Here is a 25,442-nt window from a genome sequence, read left to right as displayed (position 1 = left end):
ATAAACAATTTATAACTAACTTATTTATTAACTTGTATACAAGTTATTTATAAATTTATTTTAATTTTTTTATTTAAATTATATATTTAATTTGTAAATTTAAATATATTGAAAAGTAAAAATAATAATAATATAAATTTAATGTATTAGATAAAATTTTAATTTAATTTAAAAGGATAATAATTTTATTTGTTGAGCTGAAGATGTTTAATAAATAAGTTTGAATAAAAATAATAAATCAATAAATAAAATTGAACACATCTACTTCACTTAGACCATTTATACCCCTACAAGCATCCAATTATCTCAAAAATTACCTGATGCATCCTCTAGAATCAATTGATCGGTAGGCCACTATTTGAACTTTGGATGATAGACTTTTTAAAGAAAATAACATCTCCATAAAAGAGCAAAAATTTTATCCTAAAAAAAATGATAATCCCAGTTAGTCGCATTGACTTAATCCCTATGAGTCCGGTTACAGTTTCCCACGGCCACCAAGATAAATCAAAGCGCACGCAATTCCTTTGATTGCGATTCCCATTTGTTCTTACGTCGTAACCATGTTCAACCTGCATATCCTACCGCGGTACCATAGCTCCGGGGACGCAAATCATGAGTAGGAGTCTATCAATAAATTCATTGTTATTCTTCTTTTGTCCATGTTCAAGCAAGAGCTTGGCAAACTAATCACTTTGGGTGAGCCAATCAAGGTAATCAATTTAAGTGGGATAATTAATTTGAACAGGGCCAAGTAGGTTGATTGATCCAACCAAAAAAAAAAAAATCCTAGCACATTAGACCGAGTAAACTAGAGCAAGCTGATGGAGACAAGTGGGTCAGCCAATCAGGATATAATTCAAGATTAGCCCAGACAAACTGGTCGGCCTAAGCAAGACTATCAATTGATGTATCCAATTGGTTCGATTAAAATAAATGGGAGTTGTTATTATGTAATTTTCTATTATTTTCAAAATGAGAGTTTTATTTATATGGTATCACAGATCGAATATAATATCCACTTAGGTACACAAATATTCTTTATTTCCCCCTCTCTTCCTCACCATTTTGATATATCCCCTCCAAGTAAACACATAAATTTCTGGCATTCATGCATCGACATAATTAGTTACTACCTATTTTATTGCTGATCGATCTCTTATACACTCACCTTCTCATATATATATAAAAAGGGGGGGGGGGGGGGGGGGGGGGGGGGGGGGGGGGGGGGGGGGGGGGGGGGGGGGGGGGGGGGGGGGCATTGAATTTTAAAATTTATGCATGTTTTTCCTTTCACCCTAGCTCTATCTTTTGTCTTCCATCCTCATAGCATAGAACAGACTTCCATTATCTCATTTAGCCATCAATTCATTTTGATGCATTGGTTGCACTTTTGGCAAAGCTTGCAATGCATATTCAATCCCTTCAAATTTGATGAGGGAGGCAACAAATGCATTTTGCAGCACATTCAAATGCAGGTAAGGAAAATAACACGCGATGATGCAGCAATCCAAGAGACCATCTTAACTACTTGCAGTAGCAATGCACGAGAACTAGGAAGCGAAGAAGGTTTTCAGGTTACAAGGGACGACGGCTCCTTGTGACGATTTAACAAGGGTGAGAATCTCTAGTTGTCAAAGCTCAATTCCAATTCTAGCCCTGCCCTCTCACATGGTGATGTTTCGCAACTAAAGAGGCGAAGGGGCAGTGATTGTTTTGCTACTGATCAAATCTTGTGGAGAAGAGAACATAGCCCAAATCTCGCAAAAATGAGAAGGAATCATAGACAACAAATCGCGTGGGTAGTGCAGAGAAAGAGCGTAAGGGAGGCTAGATCGGTCACTAAGTGCATAGGTTGGGTGTTTGAGGGGAAGGAGAAACAATTACAAGTTCACTCTTAATTTAATGGGAATGACAGTGCATGTTCATCCTCATCAGCCTCCACTAATTAAAGTAAATGAAGTTCTCATTCTGTATGCCTATGCATCATACTGAAAAGATGACCGACCATGAATATTGCATTCTCATTGTTGCGATATCAACACCTTCTGTATATTCCAGTTAAAACATGAAGAATTGGATTAAAAAAATTGATAGTAACGATTCAAAACTGTGCTCCAAAAGACATGGTTCACAAACCATAGATCCACTTAAATCTGTAGAAGTTTGACAGAGAATCAGTTAAACAATTTTGCCCACATTTAGGGAAAGTATCATGCATAGGATAGATAATTTTTTACAAGAGAATACAATTAGCCCCCAAAAATGATGATAATGTATTTAAGTAAATTTAGCAAGGAAAAGGGGAAAGGACATGGGAGAAAGAAAATGAGTTTCAAATTGGAACTTAGCTAGTCTAATTATCCATAAAAGCAAGTGATATAACTAGAAATATATATCTAATAATTGTACCGAAAACTGCAGCAAAAGATGAATTAGAGCTCCATAAATTTCACCAGAGCCGCCTCTACTAAAAGAAAAACCATCTTCTTGCAGTCTTCCTCTGAATTGAGAGATGCACAACTTTAGATAATAATAATAATAATTTTTTAAAAAAAATGCTAGCTTACAACAAATAGTTAGACAATAAACTAGCTCGAGAAAGAAGAAGGGTAGAGTGGGGGGAACTCATTGTGATGCTAAATATCACACTCAATTCATTGGCCTGGCTATATTGCAGTTGTCTAAAACCACAATATATCCACGAGAAGCTCAAGATGGTTGTCCAATCTCAAAATTATGAATACAATCTATATGAATGTGTTTTTTCCCTTCTTATGCCTACTTGATAATTTTAAACTAATAAATATTTGGTTTGAGATTGAACTTAAATTGTGAACTTTCTTTTTACCAAAACCAACTATCTACTTTGTACACAAGCTAAATGTATGAACAAGAAACCTTTAGACAACTAAAACAAACTTCACATTTCTTTTTAGCGAAAGAGTCTTCACATCTTATTGCCTACTTCTCATAACTCTGCGGTGTTGGCATGTCCAGTGACAGTGTTTTCTCAACGCACTGGTTCTGTGTACGAATAAATCAGTTACAGAGAGTTGAATAAAATAGGAAAATTAGGGGCATAGTCAACAATTCTAACCTTTAAAGATTTGTTCAGACTAAGCAGACCATGACAAAATAACATTTATAAGCCTCCAACTTCATTTCAGAAAATCCTAACCTTTGAGGGCGTCGCTATACTTAATTCAATATGCAATCAAAAAGGTTTCCAACAAAAAAAAAACCAATATCTTGAATTATGGAGTAATTTTGCCCAACTGAAAAAGAAACAAAAACACAAAACAAGACGTTGACCATACACAGCAAACAAGAGGTTCAGATGTGGATTGATTTGCTTGATAAAAGCATCAAGAAGACAAAAGAATAAGGCAGAAGGCTTGGAAGATGGCATCACAAAGAGTCTCAGAGAAAGACAGGAGTCCGTTCCGCACATAGAAACAAAGAGTCTCAGAGAAAAACAGGAGTCTGTCCCCTCCCCCCCCCCCCAAACCCCTCCCCCTCATTGTGAAGGTTCTAGGAAAAAAGATGAACTACTCGTACTCCGGAAGCTGTGACTGGAGGCCTAGAAATCATTAATATTGGACATGACTATTTCGTAGCGAATGGAGCATACATGAAAGGGTAGAGTTTGATTTTTTTTTCTTCAGTTCTCTCCTCAGGCAGCAGACCCAGCTCTCAGCTGTATATATTGAAGCAGCACAAGCAGTTAGAGATGCAATTCCATCAGTGTAGTAAAAATCAGAAGGCTTGATACCTTCATGAAAGAAAGGCTGTTCCTCACTTTTCCAGGTAACTAAATGACCTCCATTGGAACAGGGTGCCAGGGAGGGTGAAAGTCCCATCTGGCTCGGACCATGCCGCATAAGACAACATCAAGAAGTTGGATTGTTTGGGAATGCAGCCGTAATTGGGCAGGCAATTTCAACCAAAGACTATTACTTTGACTTTGAGTTTGAAGGATTTGATAGTAATTTGCATGCTGGTTACAGCAACAGTACATTATTATCTTGGAGTCTAGAACAACTATTTCAAGTGCAGAATGAGAAAAAAGCATACAATAGGACCTCGCACTACTTAGTGACCCTTAGCTTGTGCAAGGCAAGGATCAACAAGGTTACAGACTCGGTCTAAATCCCTACACTTCCTATGGACTTTCATCATGGTACATTCCTGAGAAAGGTGGGAGATTGCATAGGCAAATCAATTTGACCATGTTACAAACTCACTGACAAAGATATGCAATAATTTGTGCAAAGCTGGACCTCCATGAAAATCTGATTTTTAGCTTTAAAATTGTGTGTTTCAATTGCAGCAAATTTGGACAAAATGCCAATAGGTGTACATAGCCTGGCTCAATCAAGGCAACAGAGGAAATCTGTTTGCATAGGGAAAACAATTTGACCATGTTACAAACCCAATGTCACATGAAAGATGTGCAAGTATGTGCAGAGCTGGACTTCCAGGAAAATCTGATTTTTAGCTTTGAAATTGTATGTTTCAACTGCAGCAAGTTTGGACAAAATGCCAATGTGTGTATATAGGCCGGCTCATCCAAGGCAACAGAGGAACAACTATTAGTTCCTCACGGGTTTTGAAATTTGACAAGCATGTTTAAATGAGTGATTTGTATTCGATAAGTTGGTTAAGTGTGTAGGTTCCCTTAGTTAAAGGTAGGTTGATGAACTCTTTGGATTGAGCATAAAGAAGCAAATAGCTATTTGACTTGAAGGGATACCATCAAACTCGAAGAATGGACCTCGAAAAATTAAATTAAATACATGTAATTTTGAAAGAATGTATCATAATGTAAATGAAATACCTAGGTAGAAGTGACCAAGATAGGCTACATTTGAAAGCCTTATCACACTTGATCTTGACTTGGTCTCGAAGTCTAAGTATTGAGGAACTACATACAATTGGTTTAAAAGTTCTAGATTGATGAGTTGGCTTGACCAAAGGCGATGTAGATTTGTTCTATAGTATGGAAAAGACTTGGCGCACTTGGATGTAACTTTTTGAGAAAATTGGTCCACAAAAATGTATTGTAATGTAAACGAAATACCTAGGTAGAAGTGACCAAGATAGCCTACATTTGAAAGCTTATAACACTTGATCTTGACTTGGTCTCAAAGTCTAAGTATTAAGGAACACAATTGGTTAAAAAGTTTAGATCGATGAGTTGGCTTGACCAAAGGCAATCTAGATTTGTTTTGTAGTATGGAAAAGACTATTGGGTCAAAGTCCCACATTAGAAATACATGAAAAAAATCATGGGTTTATAAGATGGAAGTTATCTCTATTAGAATAAGGCCTTTTGAGTAGAACCCAAAAACAAAACCATGAAGGCTTAGGGTCAAAATGGACAATATCATACCATTGTAGAGATATGTGACTTCCATCGCACTAACAATTGATATCAAAGTCATAATCTATGTAGAGTCCTGTGGGGACCATCAGGAAAAATGAAAGAGGTAGGGAGGCCTGGACCTGGACCATAGGAATAATGGTAGGAGGCTCCCAGTAGTCCTTTGTTTGAGGGGATGAATGTTGGAATACAATCAAAGTCCCACATTGGAAATACAGGAAAAAGATTATGGGTTTATCTCTATTAGAATGAGGTCTTTTGGGTAGAACCTAAAAACAAAACCATGAAGGGGGTCAAAGTAGACAATATCATACCATTGTAAAGATATGTGACTTCCATTGCACTAACAAAGACTACGCACACTTGGACATAACTTTTTGAGAAAATTGGTCAACAAAGCTTGAAATATTGATTGACCAAAATACTTTCTATGAAATGTGTCGACTGATATTTAGGTTAACAGACCAACAATCAAATAGTAGTTGTACCACCTTACCATCCATCAACAGTTGTCCAACCAATTTTCTTTAATCAACCAAATTTCATGGATAACTATCAAATTGACTATTGTACAATGGGGATATTAACAAATAGTTATTAAGATTATTGGTTGGCCATCCCTAATTTTTGTTGACCAAAGTTCGTGCGTAAACTCAAATTTAAATTCTAGCTGCTCGAAATTATTTATAAATAGAATTCAGAAGAATGTCGCTCAACATAACTCACTTTCTTGTTGAGCAAAGTTTTCTATAAGGTTTTTCTTTGCATTCCAGGCTTCAATTGCACATTAAACTCTCCTGAGTAACTTCTTGTCACTTTCGTGCTTCTTTTATATTATCAAGAGAGAGATAGGACTTTTGTATATTCCTTTCTCTTTCACGTTTTAAATCATATCATTGTAAAAGAAATATTGTGATTCTTCAAACTTGATCTAAAGATTATAATGCTCTAAAGTTAATCTAGATGCTACCTTATATTATGTTCAAGTAGATTGCTCAAGAGGTTGTAATCCTCTAAAGTTACATTGAGAGGATTGATCGATGATTTATAGTCCTCTAAGGCTAATTGAAAGGAATCTTGTAAACAAATAATATAGAACTCTAAATTCTTCACTAACATTGCAAGAGAATTATTGCTAGACTAATCTATAGTGAATTTTTTTACTTTGGGAAAAATGTCGCACCATATGCAAAACGAGTTAAGTAGAGATCTCCGAAGCACGTAAAATTTGTTGTTAGCAATTAGCATTATTCTTGTTGCTTAGTTTTATTTTCAGTTGCATATTTCACACATTAACTTTACATCACACCCACACTTAAATTTAACTTTTAGTTTCAATTTAAGATTGAGAGAATTTTATGAGTCACGTATTCAACTCCCTCTAGCTGGATTGTTATCATTCTACAACCACTGGAGAAGATTAGAGAACAGCAAGCACCAGCATCAACTATGGAAGCCATGGCAATCTTGACAAGTAACAAGCCAAGCATGGAAGGGAATAACCAAGAGGAGAGAATTGTTTTTTCAAAGTGAGAGGATAAAATATGGTCCAGATGATTATGCAGAAACAAAAAGGAAACAAAAAATCTTGGAGAAGAATAAAGGAACTTGGTATTTCACAGAAAGGAAGAATCGACAGAGATCCACTAGGACGAGATTTGCATCACTAGTTGATTATGAAGACGATGATACTAAAAGAAACTTCAATGAGTATCCCTCTCAATACTGGGCCTATAGGGAGCAAAGGATGCAAGTTATCCTGTCAAGTAGGAATGTGGGAAGAGGCAACAAGGACAGGCAGCAGGAAACCAAGACAATAGATGAAAGAACCTCCATTCAATATGGGCTGCATCAGCAGTCTAAAGATGGTTTTACACTCAAGGATATTAGGGATGCCAGCAAAACCAAGGAGATTGGCCCACTCACTTTCCATATGGGCCTCAACAGAAAACCTATCAACTTAAGTAGTTCCAGACATCAGACTTGCAACATGCAAGACTTGCGACATGCAGATCACGTCCAGGAGAAAAATCAAGTTAGCAAAACAAGCAGAACATTTATCGCAGCTAATGGAATGGATAAAGGTGATTCCCATATTATCCAAAGAGATAGCGGATCATGTTGATATGCAAGAAGACATTCCTCCTGGCGGACCATCTTCTTGAGCTATGTTGGTGGAACATGTGAAAATTTTCATTATGCTTGCCAACAAGCATGCGAGAAGCTTCGAAATCCTCAATACGGCAAGTGGAACATGATATCAGCCTTCACAACTTTATTGTGAGATGCTTCTTCGTCAACATTTTCCGCAAGAAGCTATGACTCCTCTAAATAGTTCTTCACATTAAACTCCAAATTGTTAAGCTCCTAATTGAGAGCTCATATGAAAAGCTTTAACTGGTTCCTTCATCGTAACACGAGAAGCCCCATGCTGGCTCCTCCACACTAGAAGTCGCAATGCAAGAAGCTTCACATAGGCTCCTTTACATTGAAAGCTCCTCCACACCTAAAACCTAGCTTCTTCCTCCAGTGCTGACTCACATGTTACAACTCATGTTTCTCCAACACAAGATGTTCAAACATGAATCTGGCATTGGATAATCTCAGTTCAAACATACAAGCATTTAGAGAAGTTATCCAGGAACTTATATGGGGTGATAATGATCAGGAACATAAGATGCATATGATCAATTGGAATAAGATCACAAGACCAAAGATGAAGGCAACTTGGGTTTCAAGAAACTGGAGGAGCAGAATTCAACACTTAAGGAAAACTGTTTTAACATGTTGCCAAAACCAAATGATCCGTGGGCACAAGTGATGGCAGACAAGTCTGCAAGATCTAGAGCCACATGGAAGGCAATGTGCAGGACATGGAGGGAGCTCAAAAGCAGTGAGAGGTGGGAGTGTAAGAGGAAGGAGAATCGTTAGGTTCTGGTTCCCTTGAGTGCTACAACAGTTTAGCTCATTCAGGTGGCGGAAGTCAACAGTGGGGTAGCAGATCTGCCAGGTGAGAAGGGGTTTTGCAATTGAAGTAACAGGGCAAGTTCCCAGCCAACATTTTGCTGGATCTAGTGGAGCCCAGTACAGGGTTGCAGAATGAAGAATCTGATATGCAGTGGTCACTACTTAGTGAAGACAGCCTACACAATGTTAATCAAGAAAATGAGAAAAAGGCACACGTGCTGGAAGCATACCAGCACAAAGCGTGGAGGTGCCTGGGCCCTCAGCAACTATGTGCATTCTTATGGAAGGCACTCCTCGATCAGCTCCCATTGAATACAGAACAGTGCAAAAGGTATATCTCTAATGAAAGCTCGTGCATGGAATGTCTGAAGAAGGACGAAACTACCATGCACATGTTCAGAGATGGTCCATTTGCATGAAGGACGTAGCAGGAGTTTTAAGAAACAAGAGTAGATTTTTCAACGAGATGGACCTGAGAAGCTGGATCAAGCGCGCAACATAAGAAAAGGACAGGGCTGGTCGCTGGCATTTGAAACAATCTACTAATCTCTTTGGAGATGGAGAAACCAGAGTTTATTCAGCCTAAACTTCAGCTGACCAAATAAGCCGGGTGTAGCAATCTTGAGAATAGTTGACAACTTCCTAAATGCAGCGAGAAGAGGAGAATGGAAGCCACCGAGCCAAGACTCATGAGAAGTGAAATGCTGCAGATATTCCATTCTTTGGTAAAGCTGGAATATAGAGGAGTGATTCACGATTATTGAAGTAAGTGGATAAGGGGCTTCATGACAACTACAGATCCCACTTATCCATTGGAAGTGAAACTAAAAGCAATAGCAGCAGTCCTAGAGATAGCATAGGAATTGGGAGGGAGGAGATTGCTTGTGGAGATGGAATGCAACGATGAAGTCTGCATCATCAAGGGCGAGACAAGAATCCTAAGTGCCAGCAAGGAGGTGGTACAAAAGTCATGAGGCCAGGCAAACAGTGATCTGTATCGGTGAGGCACTGTCCAAGAGAGGAAAACGAATGAAAAAGCAGACTGGTTGGTGAAGGAAACAATGAGAAAGGAAAACCATTTATCTCTTTTGACTCCAGCACAGAGGGATACGAGACTTGCATTATGAAAGAAAATGTAACTCTCCATTGGGAGCGTAGCTTCTGTTTAATTTTAATAGAATAAATAGACCAACCTTGCGAATCTTGGTCACCTTACTACCGAAAGAAAGATTCACACAGGACAGAGAGCACTTGTGTACTACACACAATTCCAGACCACTTGTGTTTTAGAGGTAGTATGGCCTGAACCAATAATTCATGATTTAAGAGCCACCACGCTACTGTTATGAAAATCTTCATGTGCATTGCATTTCTTGGAGTGATACCAGTGATGATGATCCAAATAAGAAAGTTAAAAAGCCAGTTTTGGTTTCCAATAGATTGAACTGCTAAAATACCTATCAAAACTCCACAAAGACATGCTCATAGATGCAGAATCTTGAAATCCAATGAACTCCACATAAATAGGATGGAAGAACTTAATCATACTTTATTTCAATATATTTAGAAATCTCAAAGACAACAATGAGGACTCAAGAAAACAACTGGAAGATTTAATCATTCAAGAAAAACTATGAAATTTAGTATCATTAAGCTGTAGAAGACCATAATAGTATGTTAGAAATTGTGTTTCCATACAAGTACTTCTGTCAAAATAGAGAATAAAAACTAACCTTTTTTTCTTGAGCATTGGATCTTATCACTATAGGTTGTTGAAGTTCTCCCTTTTCAATATTCTTTATATATGGTTGTAATTTTTCCTTCAGTAGATCATTGAGCTAACATCAAAGGGCACGTTTTAGCTTAAATATATATGGGAAAATGATATATCACAAATAATGTTAGAGGAAGAGGAAAGAGATTAGAATGGACCCAAACATGTTACAACCATAATATGAAAGAATAAGCACTGTTACTAAACATGGGATTCCAGTTTCATGTTAATGGCCATTGATTTCAGCCACCAATCTTTTTAGAGTAATTTAAAACAAAAACACAGCAGTTTTCAGAAGAAAATTTCTTCTCTTTGGAGAACAAAAGGTGTATTATGTTTGAATAAAAGTATAAATACAAAGCACTTGCCACAATTATTGTTGCATATACAATCATAATGCCCACAAGGCATTGTAAATATATAATATGAACTTGGGACTAGTTAAGCACCAAAGTTCCAAGTCCTTACATGACAAATTCGTTACAGTTCTTTTTAAACCGTATCTAAGTTATCCCTTATTTAAAGGCATAAATAAAATATTGTCTTGAACTATTAGTCAATGAAACATCTATTAGTGCAATCGGCTTCCTTGTTGATTGGAAATGTTCATAGGTGTTGATGTGTAGGCAAAGTGTTAAGTTAGGATTCTTTTTAGCTTTGATGTGTGCATTTGAAGGAATACACATGGATACAACTTAGCACAATCAAGGTCGATGGACACCTAATGGCTCGAGGTCCATAGAGATCGATGAAGGATGGCGTAGAACATCCAAGGGACTATAGGACAAAAAGCATCTAAGAGTAATTGAACTGGAGAAGCGGACTTCGAAGGCAAGCGTAAAGGATGATAGAGAGGAGTTGAGGGTTTAGGTGCATCCAAATGACATGGGGCCTAAAGAAAGTTGCCTTCAAGGCAAATGCATAACTCTGTGGGAGTTAGCGTTGAGAGAAAATGTACTTAGGCAAAGTATATTTTAACATAAGGGAACTCGATCTTAAAAGTGGTTGAAGTTAGAGTACTAGTTGATTGGTACTAAATGCCAGTTGACTTATGGCTAAGTCGTGGACTCAACCACTGTTGAACAAAAGGGGTTTTTGTCCATGGTATATGATCCAATTAACTGATGGCTGGATTAGTCGATTGGTGAAACCCCCAAACCCCAAATGAGGAGATTTGAGATTTCTAACTAGATCGTAGTATTACTAGTCGATTGATATGAAGTATTAGTCAACTAGTGCAATTCAATCAACTATTGAGCATCGAATAGTGACAATGAACAAGCTAAATAGGCTAAAAGAAAGCTATAAAAGGAGTCGATGGAGGATTGAAGTTTAACGTTCCTAGTAATATTCTAAGTAATTCTGAGCTCCTTTAATGTTTTGCAAGAGATTTCTCCACCTCTAGTAGTTAATTGATATGTGTGAATCACATTACATGAGCATATTTTATGTTAACTTCTAGCATTTGCATCCATTTTTATCTTTTAAATTTGAATGATTGCTCTTTGTATTTTATATTGACAAGAAATGAAGATCTTGGTATTGGAGCATGTCTGGAGATGAAAAGCTAATGGAGCAACATTGCAGCATGATCCACGGCCAGACCGTAGTAGCCACCACAATCGTGTATCATCTAGGGAGTTAGATTGCCCGAGGAGTATCACCTAGAGCAAGTAGCAAGAACCACAGCTAGACGTGGTAACCACCACGAACATGGTCCATTCTGAGAATCGACGAGAAAGCTTCCAGCACGATCCACGACTTGCCTGTTGCACCTTCCATGATCATAGATTGTTAGGGTTTTGCTGACAACACCTCTCTGTATTTTAAGAAAATTTTATTGGTCTTTCCTTATTTTTAGAAAATTCTATTAACCATCTCTTATTTTTAGGAAATTATGTTAGAGTTTGTCCTAATTTTTAGAAAACTCTATATGGTTCTAAAACTATAAAAGGAAGCAAGGGGCAGCGGCCACAAGGGAATTGGTGATCTGCGAGATCTCCCGATCCCGTCATAAGGGATGGAAGAGAAGGTATCCACGGCAATAAAGGAGCTACAATATTAATGGCTTATATTTCTAATATTATAAAGTTGTTTAATTAATTCTAAAATTAGGGAGCAACCCGATGTTCACGATTGATGTTTAGATGTGTTAACGTATGTTTACATATATTAAAGATTAGGAAATGAACTGAGAGATGAACTCTAATTCTGGATCTATAGAACTGGACCTAAATGTTTGATCACGAAAGTAGTTCAAACTCTCTTGAAGAAAACATTGGTTGTTACAGAGTGTAAAGAATCTATCCTAATTCAATTATCATGAGAATAAGAGTCGTGTTAGGGTAAATACATCGGTATATTTCGAGAGGAAACATTGGTTATCTTATGATAAACCACCTTAAACATAATCTAGCATTGAGATAAGAGAAGGAATCATAATTAAATTGTCAATGATCATCATAGTAAAATCGAAATTCTAAGATTGACTTAAGATTTAATTTCCCCATCTCTTTTCATTAAGTTCTCTTAATTTTACTTAGTTCATTTTTACAGCTATTTCTACTAGATAACCTACTTTGCATGTAAATTGGTAGTCAATAACACGGTCCCAGAGGATGATATTTTATTACTCGACGACAACGGTGCACTTGCAGTTAACATGCATCAAATTTTTTATATGATTGTCGAGAACTATGTTTTTGTTGATATTAATTTTATTTACAATTTGGTTAATCTAGATTTTTATTTTATTTCCTTTTTCTTTTGTTGATTTTTTCCCCTTGCTACAAAGATGGGCGCTCTAACTCAAAGCTTTGATCAATTTAATGATGTTAATTTTGCTAATGATTATTGTGAGATTTGTAGTGCAACAAATCATACAGATGTTAATTTTCCAATAATATTTGCACCATCGCAAGGAGTACAAGTGGAACAATGAGATATCATTTACAACTACAAGCAGTGGCCACAGAATGATCCATGTGTTTTATTTTCCAAGTGTTTTATTTTCAAGATTTTCTTATTCTATTTGAATCAACATGTTAATCCTATTTTTTGAAATTTTCTTAGATATTCTATGTGAATGAACAAGTTAATGTTTGTTCTATTTGCATCTGCTACATCACAAAATTAGCAATAAAAGACCTAAGATCACAAAATAATTTAAAATTGGAGAAAGGGGAGAAGGAAGCAAGCTTACATGCATAGATCAAGGAAGTGATCAATAGTTTGACGAGTGTTGGCGAGAGAATTTCAAATTGACATGCTTAGAAGTGCCATCAATGTCTTCTAGAGAACTCCGCAATGGGTGTCCATGGTAAATTTCTTCTATGTATAAAGGAAGCTGGATATATAGTTTGATTGACTTCTTTTAAACCATGAATTGCATAAAACAATATTTATAAGATTGAAAGAAGTAGAGGCTTATAGATCAAGGGGGGTGGCTCTTATGGCAAACAAGGATAAAGGGAAGAAGTCCCCACTCCACTGAAATCATCATGTTTATCCATGAGTAGCAATGAAGAGGCTTACATGGTAAGGAAGTTAAGTAGAGCTTTCAAAAATTTAAAGTTTAATAAAAATGATGTTAGGAGAATGCAAAGGAAGGAGCAGAATGGAAAAAAGAGGGTAAGGTGCTTCAATTGCAATGAAAAAGTGATATAAATGCCCCTTATTTAAGAAAAAAGAAGAAAAGAAGAAGTCAAAAGGAAAAGCAAGGTAGGAGGAAAGAAGCCCAAGGAGAGGAATATGAAAGCAACGCGGGATGATACATCCATAGCTTCCTCATACTTCATCATCAGAAGAAGGAAAAAGAGTATACTAGACCAATCTTGCACTTATGGCATTTGATGATGATATCTCAACTTCATCTAGAGAAGAAGAGGAGCTCATTCATCTAGATGAGATGAGATGGAAAGTGAGGTACAGAATTTACCTAGCGAAGATTTAATTGATGTTATTTCTATTTTAACTCAATCGTTATACGAAGCAAAAAAAGAAAAATATTCATTTGAAAAAATTAGTTAATATTTTAGATAGTACATTAGAAGTAGCTCCTCCTGAAAATTTTCAAAAACTAGAGGAAGATAAGAAGGGATTAAGGGAACAAGTAAAAAATATTATATTAGCCCTAGAAAAATTCACAATTAGCTCTAACACCTTAAAAATGATCAATAGGGAGGCAAAGAGTAAATTATAGCAAAAATGGGCTGAAACAAGGGGTTAAAAAATGAAAGATCCTACCATTGTCTAATTGCTAGAGGCAATTAAAGGCAAAGTTGGTATCTAGGAAATTGATCGCAAAGGAATATTTAGTGAATCAGGTTGGGCACAACCTATTTTGGGTGCCCAAATCGATTCTTGCTTCTTAGGGGATTCTAGGATAGTCAACCATAGTGGATTTACTTCACATCATTTAAGAATGGTTGACTCGATACTTAGCAAGAGTAGAATGGCATGTGCACATGCTAAGAATATCTCATTTACATCTCACAACAAAACCATAGGTATAATATGATTTTTGTATTTGACATTGAGGATGAAGGTTATGGTTTACATTGCTTGAGGCAGCATGATGAACCATAGATAGTATCAAACTTAGTAATTATTGATTAATCATGAAGAAGACCAATATATTTAATGCATCCATTTGGTGCTAAGATCATAGTTCGAGATTTTATTTTGAAAAATATAATTTAACATTTTGAAAACTAAAGGTTGTTGTTTTCAAACATAATAAATCAAAACAAAATCTTTGAAAGTGATAAACAAAATCTTTGAAAATGATATGCAATTGCATGTTTTTGGGAATTTCAAGTTTTTGGTCAATTTTAAAAATTAAGATAATTTTTCATGGAAAAACTATTTTTTCTTGATAAATTGACTTCAAACAAATGTGTTTATCAAATTTCATGATTTTTCAAGCTTTTATGAACTCTTAATGCATTTCTGAACATGGCACCTGATTGATGACTACTTTAGTTATAACTAATACTACGTTTGAGTCTGCTAGCTCAAAGCAAAAACTTTAGATTTGAAAGTTTCAAACTGTTTTTGATGGAATAAACTTGTAGTTTCATTTTACACCCTTTTATAGGTTACGAAATGTAAGTTTATAATACTTTTTCATGACTTTTGTAGTATTTCATGAGGTATAATTTGAATGGTCCAATGTTTTTGAAGTTGTCGAAGGAGAAAAAAGTTAAGAACTTAGATTTCTAACCAAAGATTGAAATCTCAAGTTGTTTCGCTCGAAACTAGTGAAATTTTCATTCCGCCAACAGACCGGCACCGACACAGTGTTCCGATCGGGATAAGACATCGACTGAGTCCGGCGACACCTTTGAAAGTGTCACGCGGGCCCGGTAACACCATCGGAGGCGTCACATAGGCTGCTCGACGCCTTCAGAGATGTCACCGGACTCGGTCGACGCCTCATCCCGGCCTGAACACTGTGTCAGTGCCGGTCCACTGGCGTAACAAAAATTTTACTAGTTTCGAGCAAAACAACTCGAGATTTCAATCCTTGGTTAGCGCAGCCCGCACGTGGATTTTTTGTTAAACTTAGATTTTAAACAGTAGATTTTAATAATCAACTCCTAACTATAGTTGGGATAATTTAAATAGGCTTAATTAAAATGTCTTAAAATTATCTTATTATTTTTTTTAAAAAAAATATTTTTTTATTTTTTTATTTTTAAATATTTAGATTAAATATTTTATTTTTAGTTAACATATTTTATATTTTAAAAATACCAACATTATACCGACATGGCACGATATGATACCGAAACTGTATCGTTCCGGTTCGAGATCGAAACCTCGGCACAGCTCGATAGTTTAAATCTTGTTTCTAACCTTTATGATAAAACTTGTCTTTCAAAATCCCTATCTTTGAGAGGGAACATAGGCGTAGGGCGAGCAAGTTCCAAATTTCATTTATGTTTTACCTAATTTAAACATATTGCCACACATCAAAAAAGAAAAAAACATTGGTGTAAATTTTGATATGTGGGCAAAGAGTTTTAAGTTAGGGTTGCCTTTTATTTGATGTGTGTACTTGAGTCTTGCAGAACATGAAGAAATACACATGGCTTGGCACAACCAAGGTCAATGGATACTCGATGGCGCAAGATCTTTGGAGATTGGTGAAAGATAGCGTGGAACATCCAAGGGACCACGGATAAAGAGCATTAAAGAGTGATCAAACTAGGGTAACAGAATTCGAAGGTGAAGAAGTGAATAATGACATGGACAGAAGTTGAGGATTTGGGTGCATCTGAAAGACATGGAGCCTAAAGGAAGATGGATTCAAGGCGAAGGTATAAACTCTGTGGGATTTGAGTGTTGAGGAAAATGTACTTGGGCAAGGGAAGATTTAAACATAAGCATACTCGACTCTAGAAGTGGCAAGTCAAAATACAAGATGAGTTGTGGACTCAATAGTTGTTGAATAGAAGGGATTTCTATCCGTGGTTATCTAGTCCAATCGATTGGTGAAAACCCTAAACTCTAAATGAAGAGATTTGGATTTTTGAATTGCCAATTTAGTCCATGGTAATACTAGTCGATTAGTGCAGTCGCTGAGGCTGGATGGCCCCTGAGTCAATTAGTAAGTCAACTGATCATGGTTCTTGACTAATAACAAATTCCAATCAACTAATAACAAATTCAAGTAGATTGCAACTATGGTTCCAACATGGAGGGAATCATTAATAGAGCGTCAATATCGGATCTGCTGACAACAACAGTGGACCACTCGACTGTTGGGCATCGAGCAATGATGGTAATAAAGCTAAAAAGGTTGAAAGAAAGCTATAAAAGGAGGAGTTAATAACCTTTTCAATAATATCTCCTCCCCCCCCCCCAAACTCTAACTCGGTCATCAATTAAGGATGGAAGTCACTTCTATGTGGAGGTGTCAATTCTAAAATGCTTCCACATAAAAATAGACAAATAATGTACAAAAAATGTGCTCGGGCAAAACATGATGAGATTATTCAAGCTTTCCCATTAATTATCACATGGGCAGATCACATCAACACCATTCCTGGGCTAGAGGTCACCTCCAGCCATTAGGGTCATATGCTACCATGGACAAGGCTTGTGCAAAAAATGGGTTGGGAAGAAGAGATGGAGAAGGTAATTTGGCAATTAGTGGCATTCCCACTCATTTTCCTTTCCACTTTTCCTTAACCAAGTAATCAAGTTTTTCCCTCCTCTCCCCACCTCTTCCTACATAACATAACAATTTAATGTTTATTCCCTATGATATAAAAGGCAAATGAAACCTCTTATTAATTAAAGGAGGGCATTGTAGCATCTTTGCATCTTAGTTCCCCTACCCTAATCCATTTCTAGAGCTCAAAGCCCCTTACATCTATCTTTTATTTCCTCTATCATGACTACCATTAAAAAGGTGGGAACCACTCTCGAAGTGAAGTGTGCAAACTCTTCCTACATATGTTTCCAGCTAATCTTATGCAACTCAGGTTTCAACCCCATCTATTATAATGTAGATATTATGGAAGTTATAACACCATGTGCTTTACAAAATATGCAATAGCATGTGGCAGAACAAAGCAAAGTCCAAATATGAACAATACCTTATCTTGGCGCCATTTTGCTTCCCACTGTGCATCCAATATTTTGTCTGCTATTTCTCTTTGGGCAGTGAGAAGGGAGGTCATCTCCAGTAATTTGTTTGGATCTTTAAGCTCCTCCTCCGACCATGAAGAGGCATGTAGTGGAAGATCTAACTCCTGGAGAAATTCTCATAAACTGAATTAATTGACCAAGTAGTATAAATCAAAGAATGGTTTTGGTTTATGAGTGACCAATTCCATTGGTATCACTACCAATATGCCTGTGAAGCACTGGTTACATGAATCTCTTACATTTTGCAGAAAGGATCCTTGGGATAAGAGACTGAATATGTATATCAGGTATCAACCTTATACACATAAAGTCCTAGTTTCATCAAACAAGGAAATAAAGGGAAAAAAATATTGATGGACTACAGCACAAGCATTGTGGCAATTAGAGAACAAGAAACACAATCACTAATGAGAAGGTTAGAAGAAATGTGGTGATGAAGCTGTAAAAGTTTTTGCATGGTTTTGCTTGTTAGTCTAGTAGTTTGTATTCAAAAGAACCATCATCAAGCCAACAGGTCGTGTTTATCCCAACTATTTAGGGTCAATTTCATGAATCTTATCCCTCCATTGACTTCTATTCTAAACTATAGAACATTAAAATAAATTAAATTAACTTTCATTAGATTGACTATAATTTTAATTCCATCTACAATTTGCATTTTCCACTCTAATAGATTCAACTCTTCTATTTATGAAATTTTTTCAACATTTTCATGTCATCCAACCTATATTCTTTCATTTTATCGTGTATTTTACCTAATTTATCACAAATATTAGTATTCGTCATTTTATCCATTCTAATAACTCCATCTATTCTCATTATCATTCTCAACTCTAGTACACTAGCTTTTTATGTGAGATTTCCTAGCTCAGCAATTGAACCATAAAGTATGGTTGATCATACAGTAGTCTTATAATGGTTTCATTTTTAGTCATCTCAATTATTTCAATGACTCTTTTTCTTTTACCTAAATAAAATTTTATATTTACTTTTAGTTCAAAATATGTTAGAAGTTTTTGCTTCTAAATTTTCTTACACAATTTGTTTAAATTTAACTTAACTATACACTCATCAGTCAACACATTATTACATCAAGAAGATTTATCTTGAATATGATTCATTAGTTAATTTATCTAATATTAATATCAAAATGATAAAGACTTTGAGGTGAATGCTAATGTAAACCTATAGTTATAGAAAAATCATGTGTCCCACTTCTAGAAGCTATAACAAAGGTTAAGATTAAACTTCATAAGTTTAGATAGCCTGATACTAATTGTCTAGAGCTAGCACAATGCCCTATCATTTGCATTGCGACTTGCAGCAAATGCTGGTGGTTTTCTTATATTTAGTTAAAGTAATGACAAAAATGCAAAATGTGCAGATATAATTCATACTACTACGGTTGAACCATGTGCATAGTTTAGAACAAGTTCCAATGTATATCCGTTGTGATATCCTTCACTTGCTCATCATCATCATCAACTTGTATTTGTCCTAAGTATTGAAGGTGGGCAACATGAGTCTTTCTTCTTCGTTGATGGTGGGGTTTTCTTTCTTCATTGGCTTCTTGTAAAGCTATATCACCAATAATATTTAAATTAATTTGTATCATTTTTAATTAATTAATTTGTTTTTCCTCTATTTCCACCCCTTGCACTTTCACTTTAACAGATTCAACTCTTTTAATTATAAATATCTATTTGAACATGTCTATACAATCTCAAACTATTTTCAAACAATTTATCATCAAATCAAACTACACCTAATTGCTCTTAGATGTTAATGTTTTTATTTTGTCCTTTATAACAACTCTATATATTTCACCCTACATCAACTTTTAATGTGTTGCTTTCTATCAGCCAAACTAATTGATAAAATATAGCAATCACAAAAGTCTCCAGCATCTTCTCTTCATTATGAGTATGCATTCTTTATCTAATTAAAAATATATTCTATCAATATCTCCTTTCTATTAAATACTAGATCCATGTTATCCAAACCTATTACAGGCCCTTCATGTACATTCACCTCAACTATTTGATCCTTTTCGTATTACTAAATTAATTTTTTCCCATTTACTGTAAAAAAAATTAGTTTATAATTTTTCTTACATAATTCAAGCTTCAAATTTAATTCAATCCATTCTCATTACTCCACGATATTATCCGCAAATACTATAACCATGGAAGTTTTCCATGAATACAATTTGTTCTTCTAATAATAATGTTAAAAGATGATAAGGACTTAGAGAAAGTAAACCTAGAGCTATACGAAAACAATTAGTCAACTTTCAATAACTCTAACACATATCTTTTATCACATCAATGTAATTAATAAATATCTTGTTCTTCTTAAAAAACCAACAATAATAGTTATTTCAGGATGCTATCAAATGCAAATCCTTCTCTTCTTTTCTTCTCTATGTTTCTTCATAGTTTTCATACTAAATAAATAACATCTACAATTAATCTTCTGAAACCAAATCAATTCTTAGAAATGTTTGTCTCATTGCAATAACTCTTTCCAATGTTTTATAATTAAAACTAGTCAACTTGATCCTTTATGATTAAAAAAATTGTATATTGCCTTTATACTAGTAAATTGGTTCTAAAAATCTTTTCTTTTATTCCATATTAAGTCTCAAAATTCTATTAAACAACCTAGTTAACAAAATTATAACTTATTTCCACACTTTAATAGGAATATAATCAATCTACACCTATACTTTTACCCATGGTTTAAAATCTCGTGCCGGATCAGGCGGCATGGATGAAATATTTCGTTCCGCCTATTGACCAACACGCCGCCGACACCGGCACGGTCCCACCCAAGGCCCCACAGCCGTGGTAGAGTGGTTGTGCGAACCCCACGACAGAGAACCAAAATAGGAAACGATAGTGAAACTTATGTTTTAATTAAACTTTTGTTAATAATTTCAATCAACTCTTAACTATAGTAGAAATAATCTAAATAAGCTTAATTAAACCCTAATAGAACTATCCCATTAATTTAAAATATATATATATATATATATATTATTTGTTTTAATTCTAAAAAATTTAATAAAATTTTTATTTATTTATTTATTTATCATATAGGATGTCACGATCTTGTATTTTTTTCTTTTTAAAAAAATTATTTTTATTTTTTATATTTTTATTTTTTAAACATTTAAATTTTTTTAATTAATATATTTTATATTTAAAAAATACTAAAACTATATCGGCATGATACGGTACTGAAATCATATCATTCCGGTCATAGACCAAAACTCTGATACGGGTCGAGATTTTAAACCATGCTTTTACCTACATTTTCTTTAAAGCTACTTTAACCTCAATCTAAACTATGGAACAAATCTATGATTCCTATATTTACCATAGTTGTTAATCTCTAAAAGATTAAATTATTTTTAAATGCTCAGTAAAGAGTTTATAAAAATAATTTTCCATCTTTCCTTAACTGCATTAGCAGCGACAACCTGTTCATTTTCATTTTTTATGCATCTAATATTCGTCAAGTCTGCATTTTATATCTTTTGCAATCCCATGAATATCCTTTCTGTCCATTCAGATAAATTTAGAGCAGACAACAAAATTAAACAAGATATGCAGAGGGACAGTGACGGAATCCTTATATGCAAACATAATATCAAAAAAAATTATGGTTCTTACTCCCCAATTTTGTGGGCGAGGTGGAACATCAATCTTCATTACTTCTGACTCAAATGCCTTCTTTGCCCTGTAATAAGGGATATTTTTAACAATTATTGGATCATTCCTTGCACGACCAGGATCCAGCGTGATTAGAGCCTAAGAACATAAACAGGAATAAGAATTAGATTGGACAACATGAATCCTCATGGGTTTCAAGTATACTAGTATGGATGATAACCAACTAGACATATGTCATTGTTATCAGAAATTTTGAGGGTTAAAATCAAAAATAAGCAAGTTGAATTTCCAATTGAATGTAAGATAAGAGAATAGTAAATTTCTTAACTCCGCCTGTGATAAGTTTACCTTATCATTGCCGGTCCCAAGCCCGGATAAAGGAGGAGGGTTGCGTTAGGTTGCCAGCCAGCGTTAAACTAAGGCAAACACTCATGAATGGATCCATTAAACTATTGTGCTAATGCTAGGATGTTCCCCGGAAGGAACGCGTTGCAGGGTCCGACTGTAACGTCTCGGCAAGGACCGCTACATCTCCATGAGAACTTGGGTGTAGTGTTAAATGAGCAAAAGTTCTCACACCATAGGTTGGGTAAGAATAAAAATTATAGGAAAATTAATAGTCTAAGATTTGGAACATGGAATATAGGAACCCTTACTGGTAAAACAATGGAGGTAGTAGATACGATGATTAGGAGAAGAATTAGTATTTTGTGTGTACAAGAGACAAAATGGGTAGGCGAAAAGGCAAAGTTAATAGAGAACTCGGGTTATAAGTTATGGTACACAGGGAAGAGTAAAACAAGAAATGGAGTTGGTGTTATTGTAGATAGTTCGTTAAAGGATGAAGTTGTAGGAGTAAATAGAAAGGGGGATAGAATTATAGCTCTCAAAATAGTAGTGGAGAAAGACACTATAAATGTAATTAGTGTATATGCACCTCAAGCAGGATTAGATGAAAATACCAAATCAAGGTTTTGGGATGACCTAGATGAAGTATTACAAAATATTCCATCAAATGAAATGGTTTTAATAGGAGGTGATCTAAATGGACATGTTGGAGTGAAAAATGAGGAATATGAGAGGGTGCATGGGGATTATGGGTTTGGAACAAGAAATGAGGAAGGTAAAACTATACTGGATTTTGCGATAGCATATGATCTTATACTAGCTAATACGTTTTTTAAGAAAAGAGAAGAACACTTGATCACATTTAAAAGCGGGAATAATAAATCGCAAATTGACTTTCTTATGGTTAGGAAGAGGGATAGAAAGATTTGTAAAGATTGTAAGGTCATTCCTGGAGAAAGTTTAACTACCCAACATAGGTTAGTAGTATTGGATATACGTCTTAAGCATAATATCCATAAAAAGAAAATATCCACTACTCCTAGAATTAAGTGGTGGAAGTTGAAGGATGAGAAACAAAACATATTTAAGGAGAAGGTAGAAGGACAAGTATTAGGTGAAGTATACGGTGACCCTACTACGACATGGGATAAAATGGTATCAAAGTTGAAAATAATAGCCAAGAGTATACTCGGCGAGTCAAAGGGGCATGTACCACCAAGTAAAGAATCTTGGTGGTGGAATGAGAAAGTACAGGAAAAAGTGAAGGAAAAACGAATAGCCTATAAGAAATTATATATTTGTAAGAATGAAGAAAATTTAAAAAAATATACATTAGCTAAGAAAGAGGCTAAAAAAGCAGTGAATGAAGCTAAAAATACAACTTTTGAGCAGTTATATCGAAAATTGGATACAAAAGAAGGAGAAAAAGACATTTATAAAATAGCTAAAGTGAGAGAGAGGAAGACAAAAGATATTAGCCAAATAAGATGTATTAAAGATGAATGCAATAGGGTATTAGTAAATGATGGAGAAATAAAAGAGCGGTGGAAGAGGTATTTTCATCAACTTTTTAATGAAGGTGTAGGTGATCAACTTAACTTAGGTAATTTAAGCAGGTCAAATGAGTATAGAAATTTAAATTTTTACCGTAGAATTCAAATTTCAGAAGTAGAACAAGCTTTAAACGGAATGAAAAATGGAAAAGCCGTTGGACCAGATGATATCCCGATAGAGGTATGGAAGTGCTTAGGGAAACAAGGTATTGAATGGCTTACAAAATTATTTAACATGATATTAAAAACAAAGAAAATGCCAGATCAATGGAGAGTAAGTACTCTAATTCCCTTATATAAGAATAAGGGGGACGTACAAAATTGTGCAAATTATAGGGGCATTAAATTAATGAGTCATACCATGAAACTTTGGGAAAGAGTAATAGAAAAACGATTAAGGAAAGAGACTATGGTCACCGAAAATCAATTTGGGTTTATGCCTGGTAGGTCGACAATAGAAGCTATACATCTTCTCAGGCAACTAATTGAAAAGTATCGGGGGCAAAAGCAAGATCTACATATGATATTTGTTGATTTAGAAAAAGCTTATGATAGAGTCCCAAGGGAAATTATATGGAGAATTCTAGAAAAGAGGGGTGTTAGCGTAGTATATATTGACCTAATTAAGGATATGTATGAGGAAGTAACGACTAGAGTGAAGACTTCAGGCGGATTAACTGAAGCATTTCCAATAAAGATAGGGTTACATCAAGGGTCAGCTCTAAGTCCTTATCTTTTTACACTAATCATGGATGAACTTACTGGACATATTCAAGATACCGTACCATGGTGCATGTTGTTTGCAGATGATATTGTATTGGTAGATGAGACACGTGAGGGAGTAAATGCTAAATTAGAATCTTGGCGAGAAACACTAGAAGAGAAAGGTTTTAGGCTTAGTAGAGTAAAGACAGAATATATGGAATTTAAGTTTAGCAATATTGAACGTAGTGAGACAAGTATTAAAATAGGAGATGATGAGTTGTCTGAAACTGAGAGTTTTAAATATTTAGGATCATTTTTGCAAGCCGATGGAGGGATTGAGAGAGATGTCTTACATAGAATACAAACAGGATGGTTGAAGTGGAGGAGAGCATCAGGTGTTTTATGTGATCGTAAAGTGCCTCTAAAACTTAAAGGAAAGTTCTATAAAACGGCAATTAGACCTGCCATGTTATATGGCGCTGAATGTTGGGCTATGACTCGAGCACATGAGCAAAAGATGAGAGTTGCGGAGATGAGGATGTTAAGATGGATGTGTGGACATACGAAGATGGACAGAATAAGAAATGAGAGCATTAGAGAGAAAGTTGGAGTTGCATCTATTGAGGGAAAACTCCGTGAGACACGTTTAAGGTGGTACGGACATGTACTTAGACGACCGATAAATGCTCCAGTTAGGCGGTGTGAAACTATAACAAATACGCATATCAAACGAGGGCGAGGTAGACCAAAAAAGACTTGGTTAGCAACAATAAAACAAGATAAAATTTATTTAAATATAAATGATGATATAATAGGAGATAGAGCTCAATGGCGTAAAAGGATCCATATAGCCGACCCCACTTAGTGGGATAAGGCTTGGTTGTTGTTGTTGTTGTTGTATTTTTTAATATTAGTATTAACAAGAAACAATAGCACCAGATAGATTTGCGAACAAATTTTACCCTGGAAATATTCTAAGTCACCCAAAACATTTGAAATGAGTATTGTACTCACATCCTGCAGGTGTTCCCAACCATGTTTCCGTTTAGCAACCAAGTCCCGGAGTTGATCATACCTCATAGATTCCTAGAACAAGTAAATCCAACTCCAACAATTAAAATAACTTTGAGAACTCAGAAGAAACGAATAAAAATGATCTGTATCAGAATATAAAGCCACAGGACGGACAATAGAGTACTCTACTAAAAATGTGGAAGCAAATTAGCAAAAAACAATAATGATACATCCCCACTCCCCCCCCCCCCCCCCCCCCCCCCCCCCCCTTCTTCACATTTTGCTACTTTTTCAAAATGGCTCCAACTTTCACTTTATCTGCTTTAAGTGATCTTGGGGCCCCATGAATTGGTACTGCA

The 25,442-nt window shown here is 35.4% G+C and overlaps 1 protein-coding gene across 1 annotated transcript in view; it reads right to left on the bottom strand.

The window, feature by feature from the left end:
* Positions 1 to 2,165: 2,165 nt before the first annotated feature.
* LOC141845217 (uncharacterized) overlaps positions 2,166 to 25,442 on the bottom strand; it is a 45,152-nt gene continuing 21,875 nt past the window's right edge. Inside the window, exons 8-12 of the mRNA XM_074733276.1 lie at positions 25,084 to 25,155; positions 21,464 to 21,601; positions 17,735 to 17,890; positions 10,087 to 10,191; positions 2,166 to 2,503 (exon numbers count right to left, since the gene is read on the bottom strand). Coding sequence (XP_074589377.1) covers positions 2,471 to 2,503; positions 10,087 to 10,191; positions 17,735 to 17,890; positions 21,464 to 21,601; positions 25,084 to 25,155 — 504 coding nt within the window. The 3' untranslated portion in view covers positions 2,166 to 2,470. The remainder of the gene's footprint in view (positions 2,504 to 10,086; positions 10,192 to 17,734; positions 17,891 to 21,463; positions 21,602 to 25,083; positions 25,156 to 25,442) is intronic.

This window comes from Curcuma longa, chromosome 14 (genome assembly GCF_044706935.1).
Source record: "Curcuma longa cultivar G26 ecotype Majalengka, Jawa Barat chromosome 14, ITB_CL_G26_1.1, whole genome shotgun sequence".
Lineage (NCBI taxonomy): Eukaryota > Viridiplantae > Streptophyta > Magnoliopsida > Zingiberales > Zingiberaceae > Curcuma > Curcuma longa.
The sequence above is the reverse complement of the archived record's forward strand: the minus strand, read 5'-3'. Positions and strand labels throughout refer to the sequence as shown.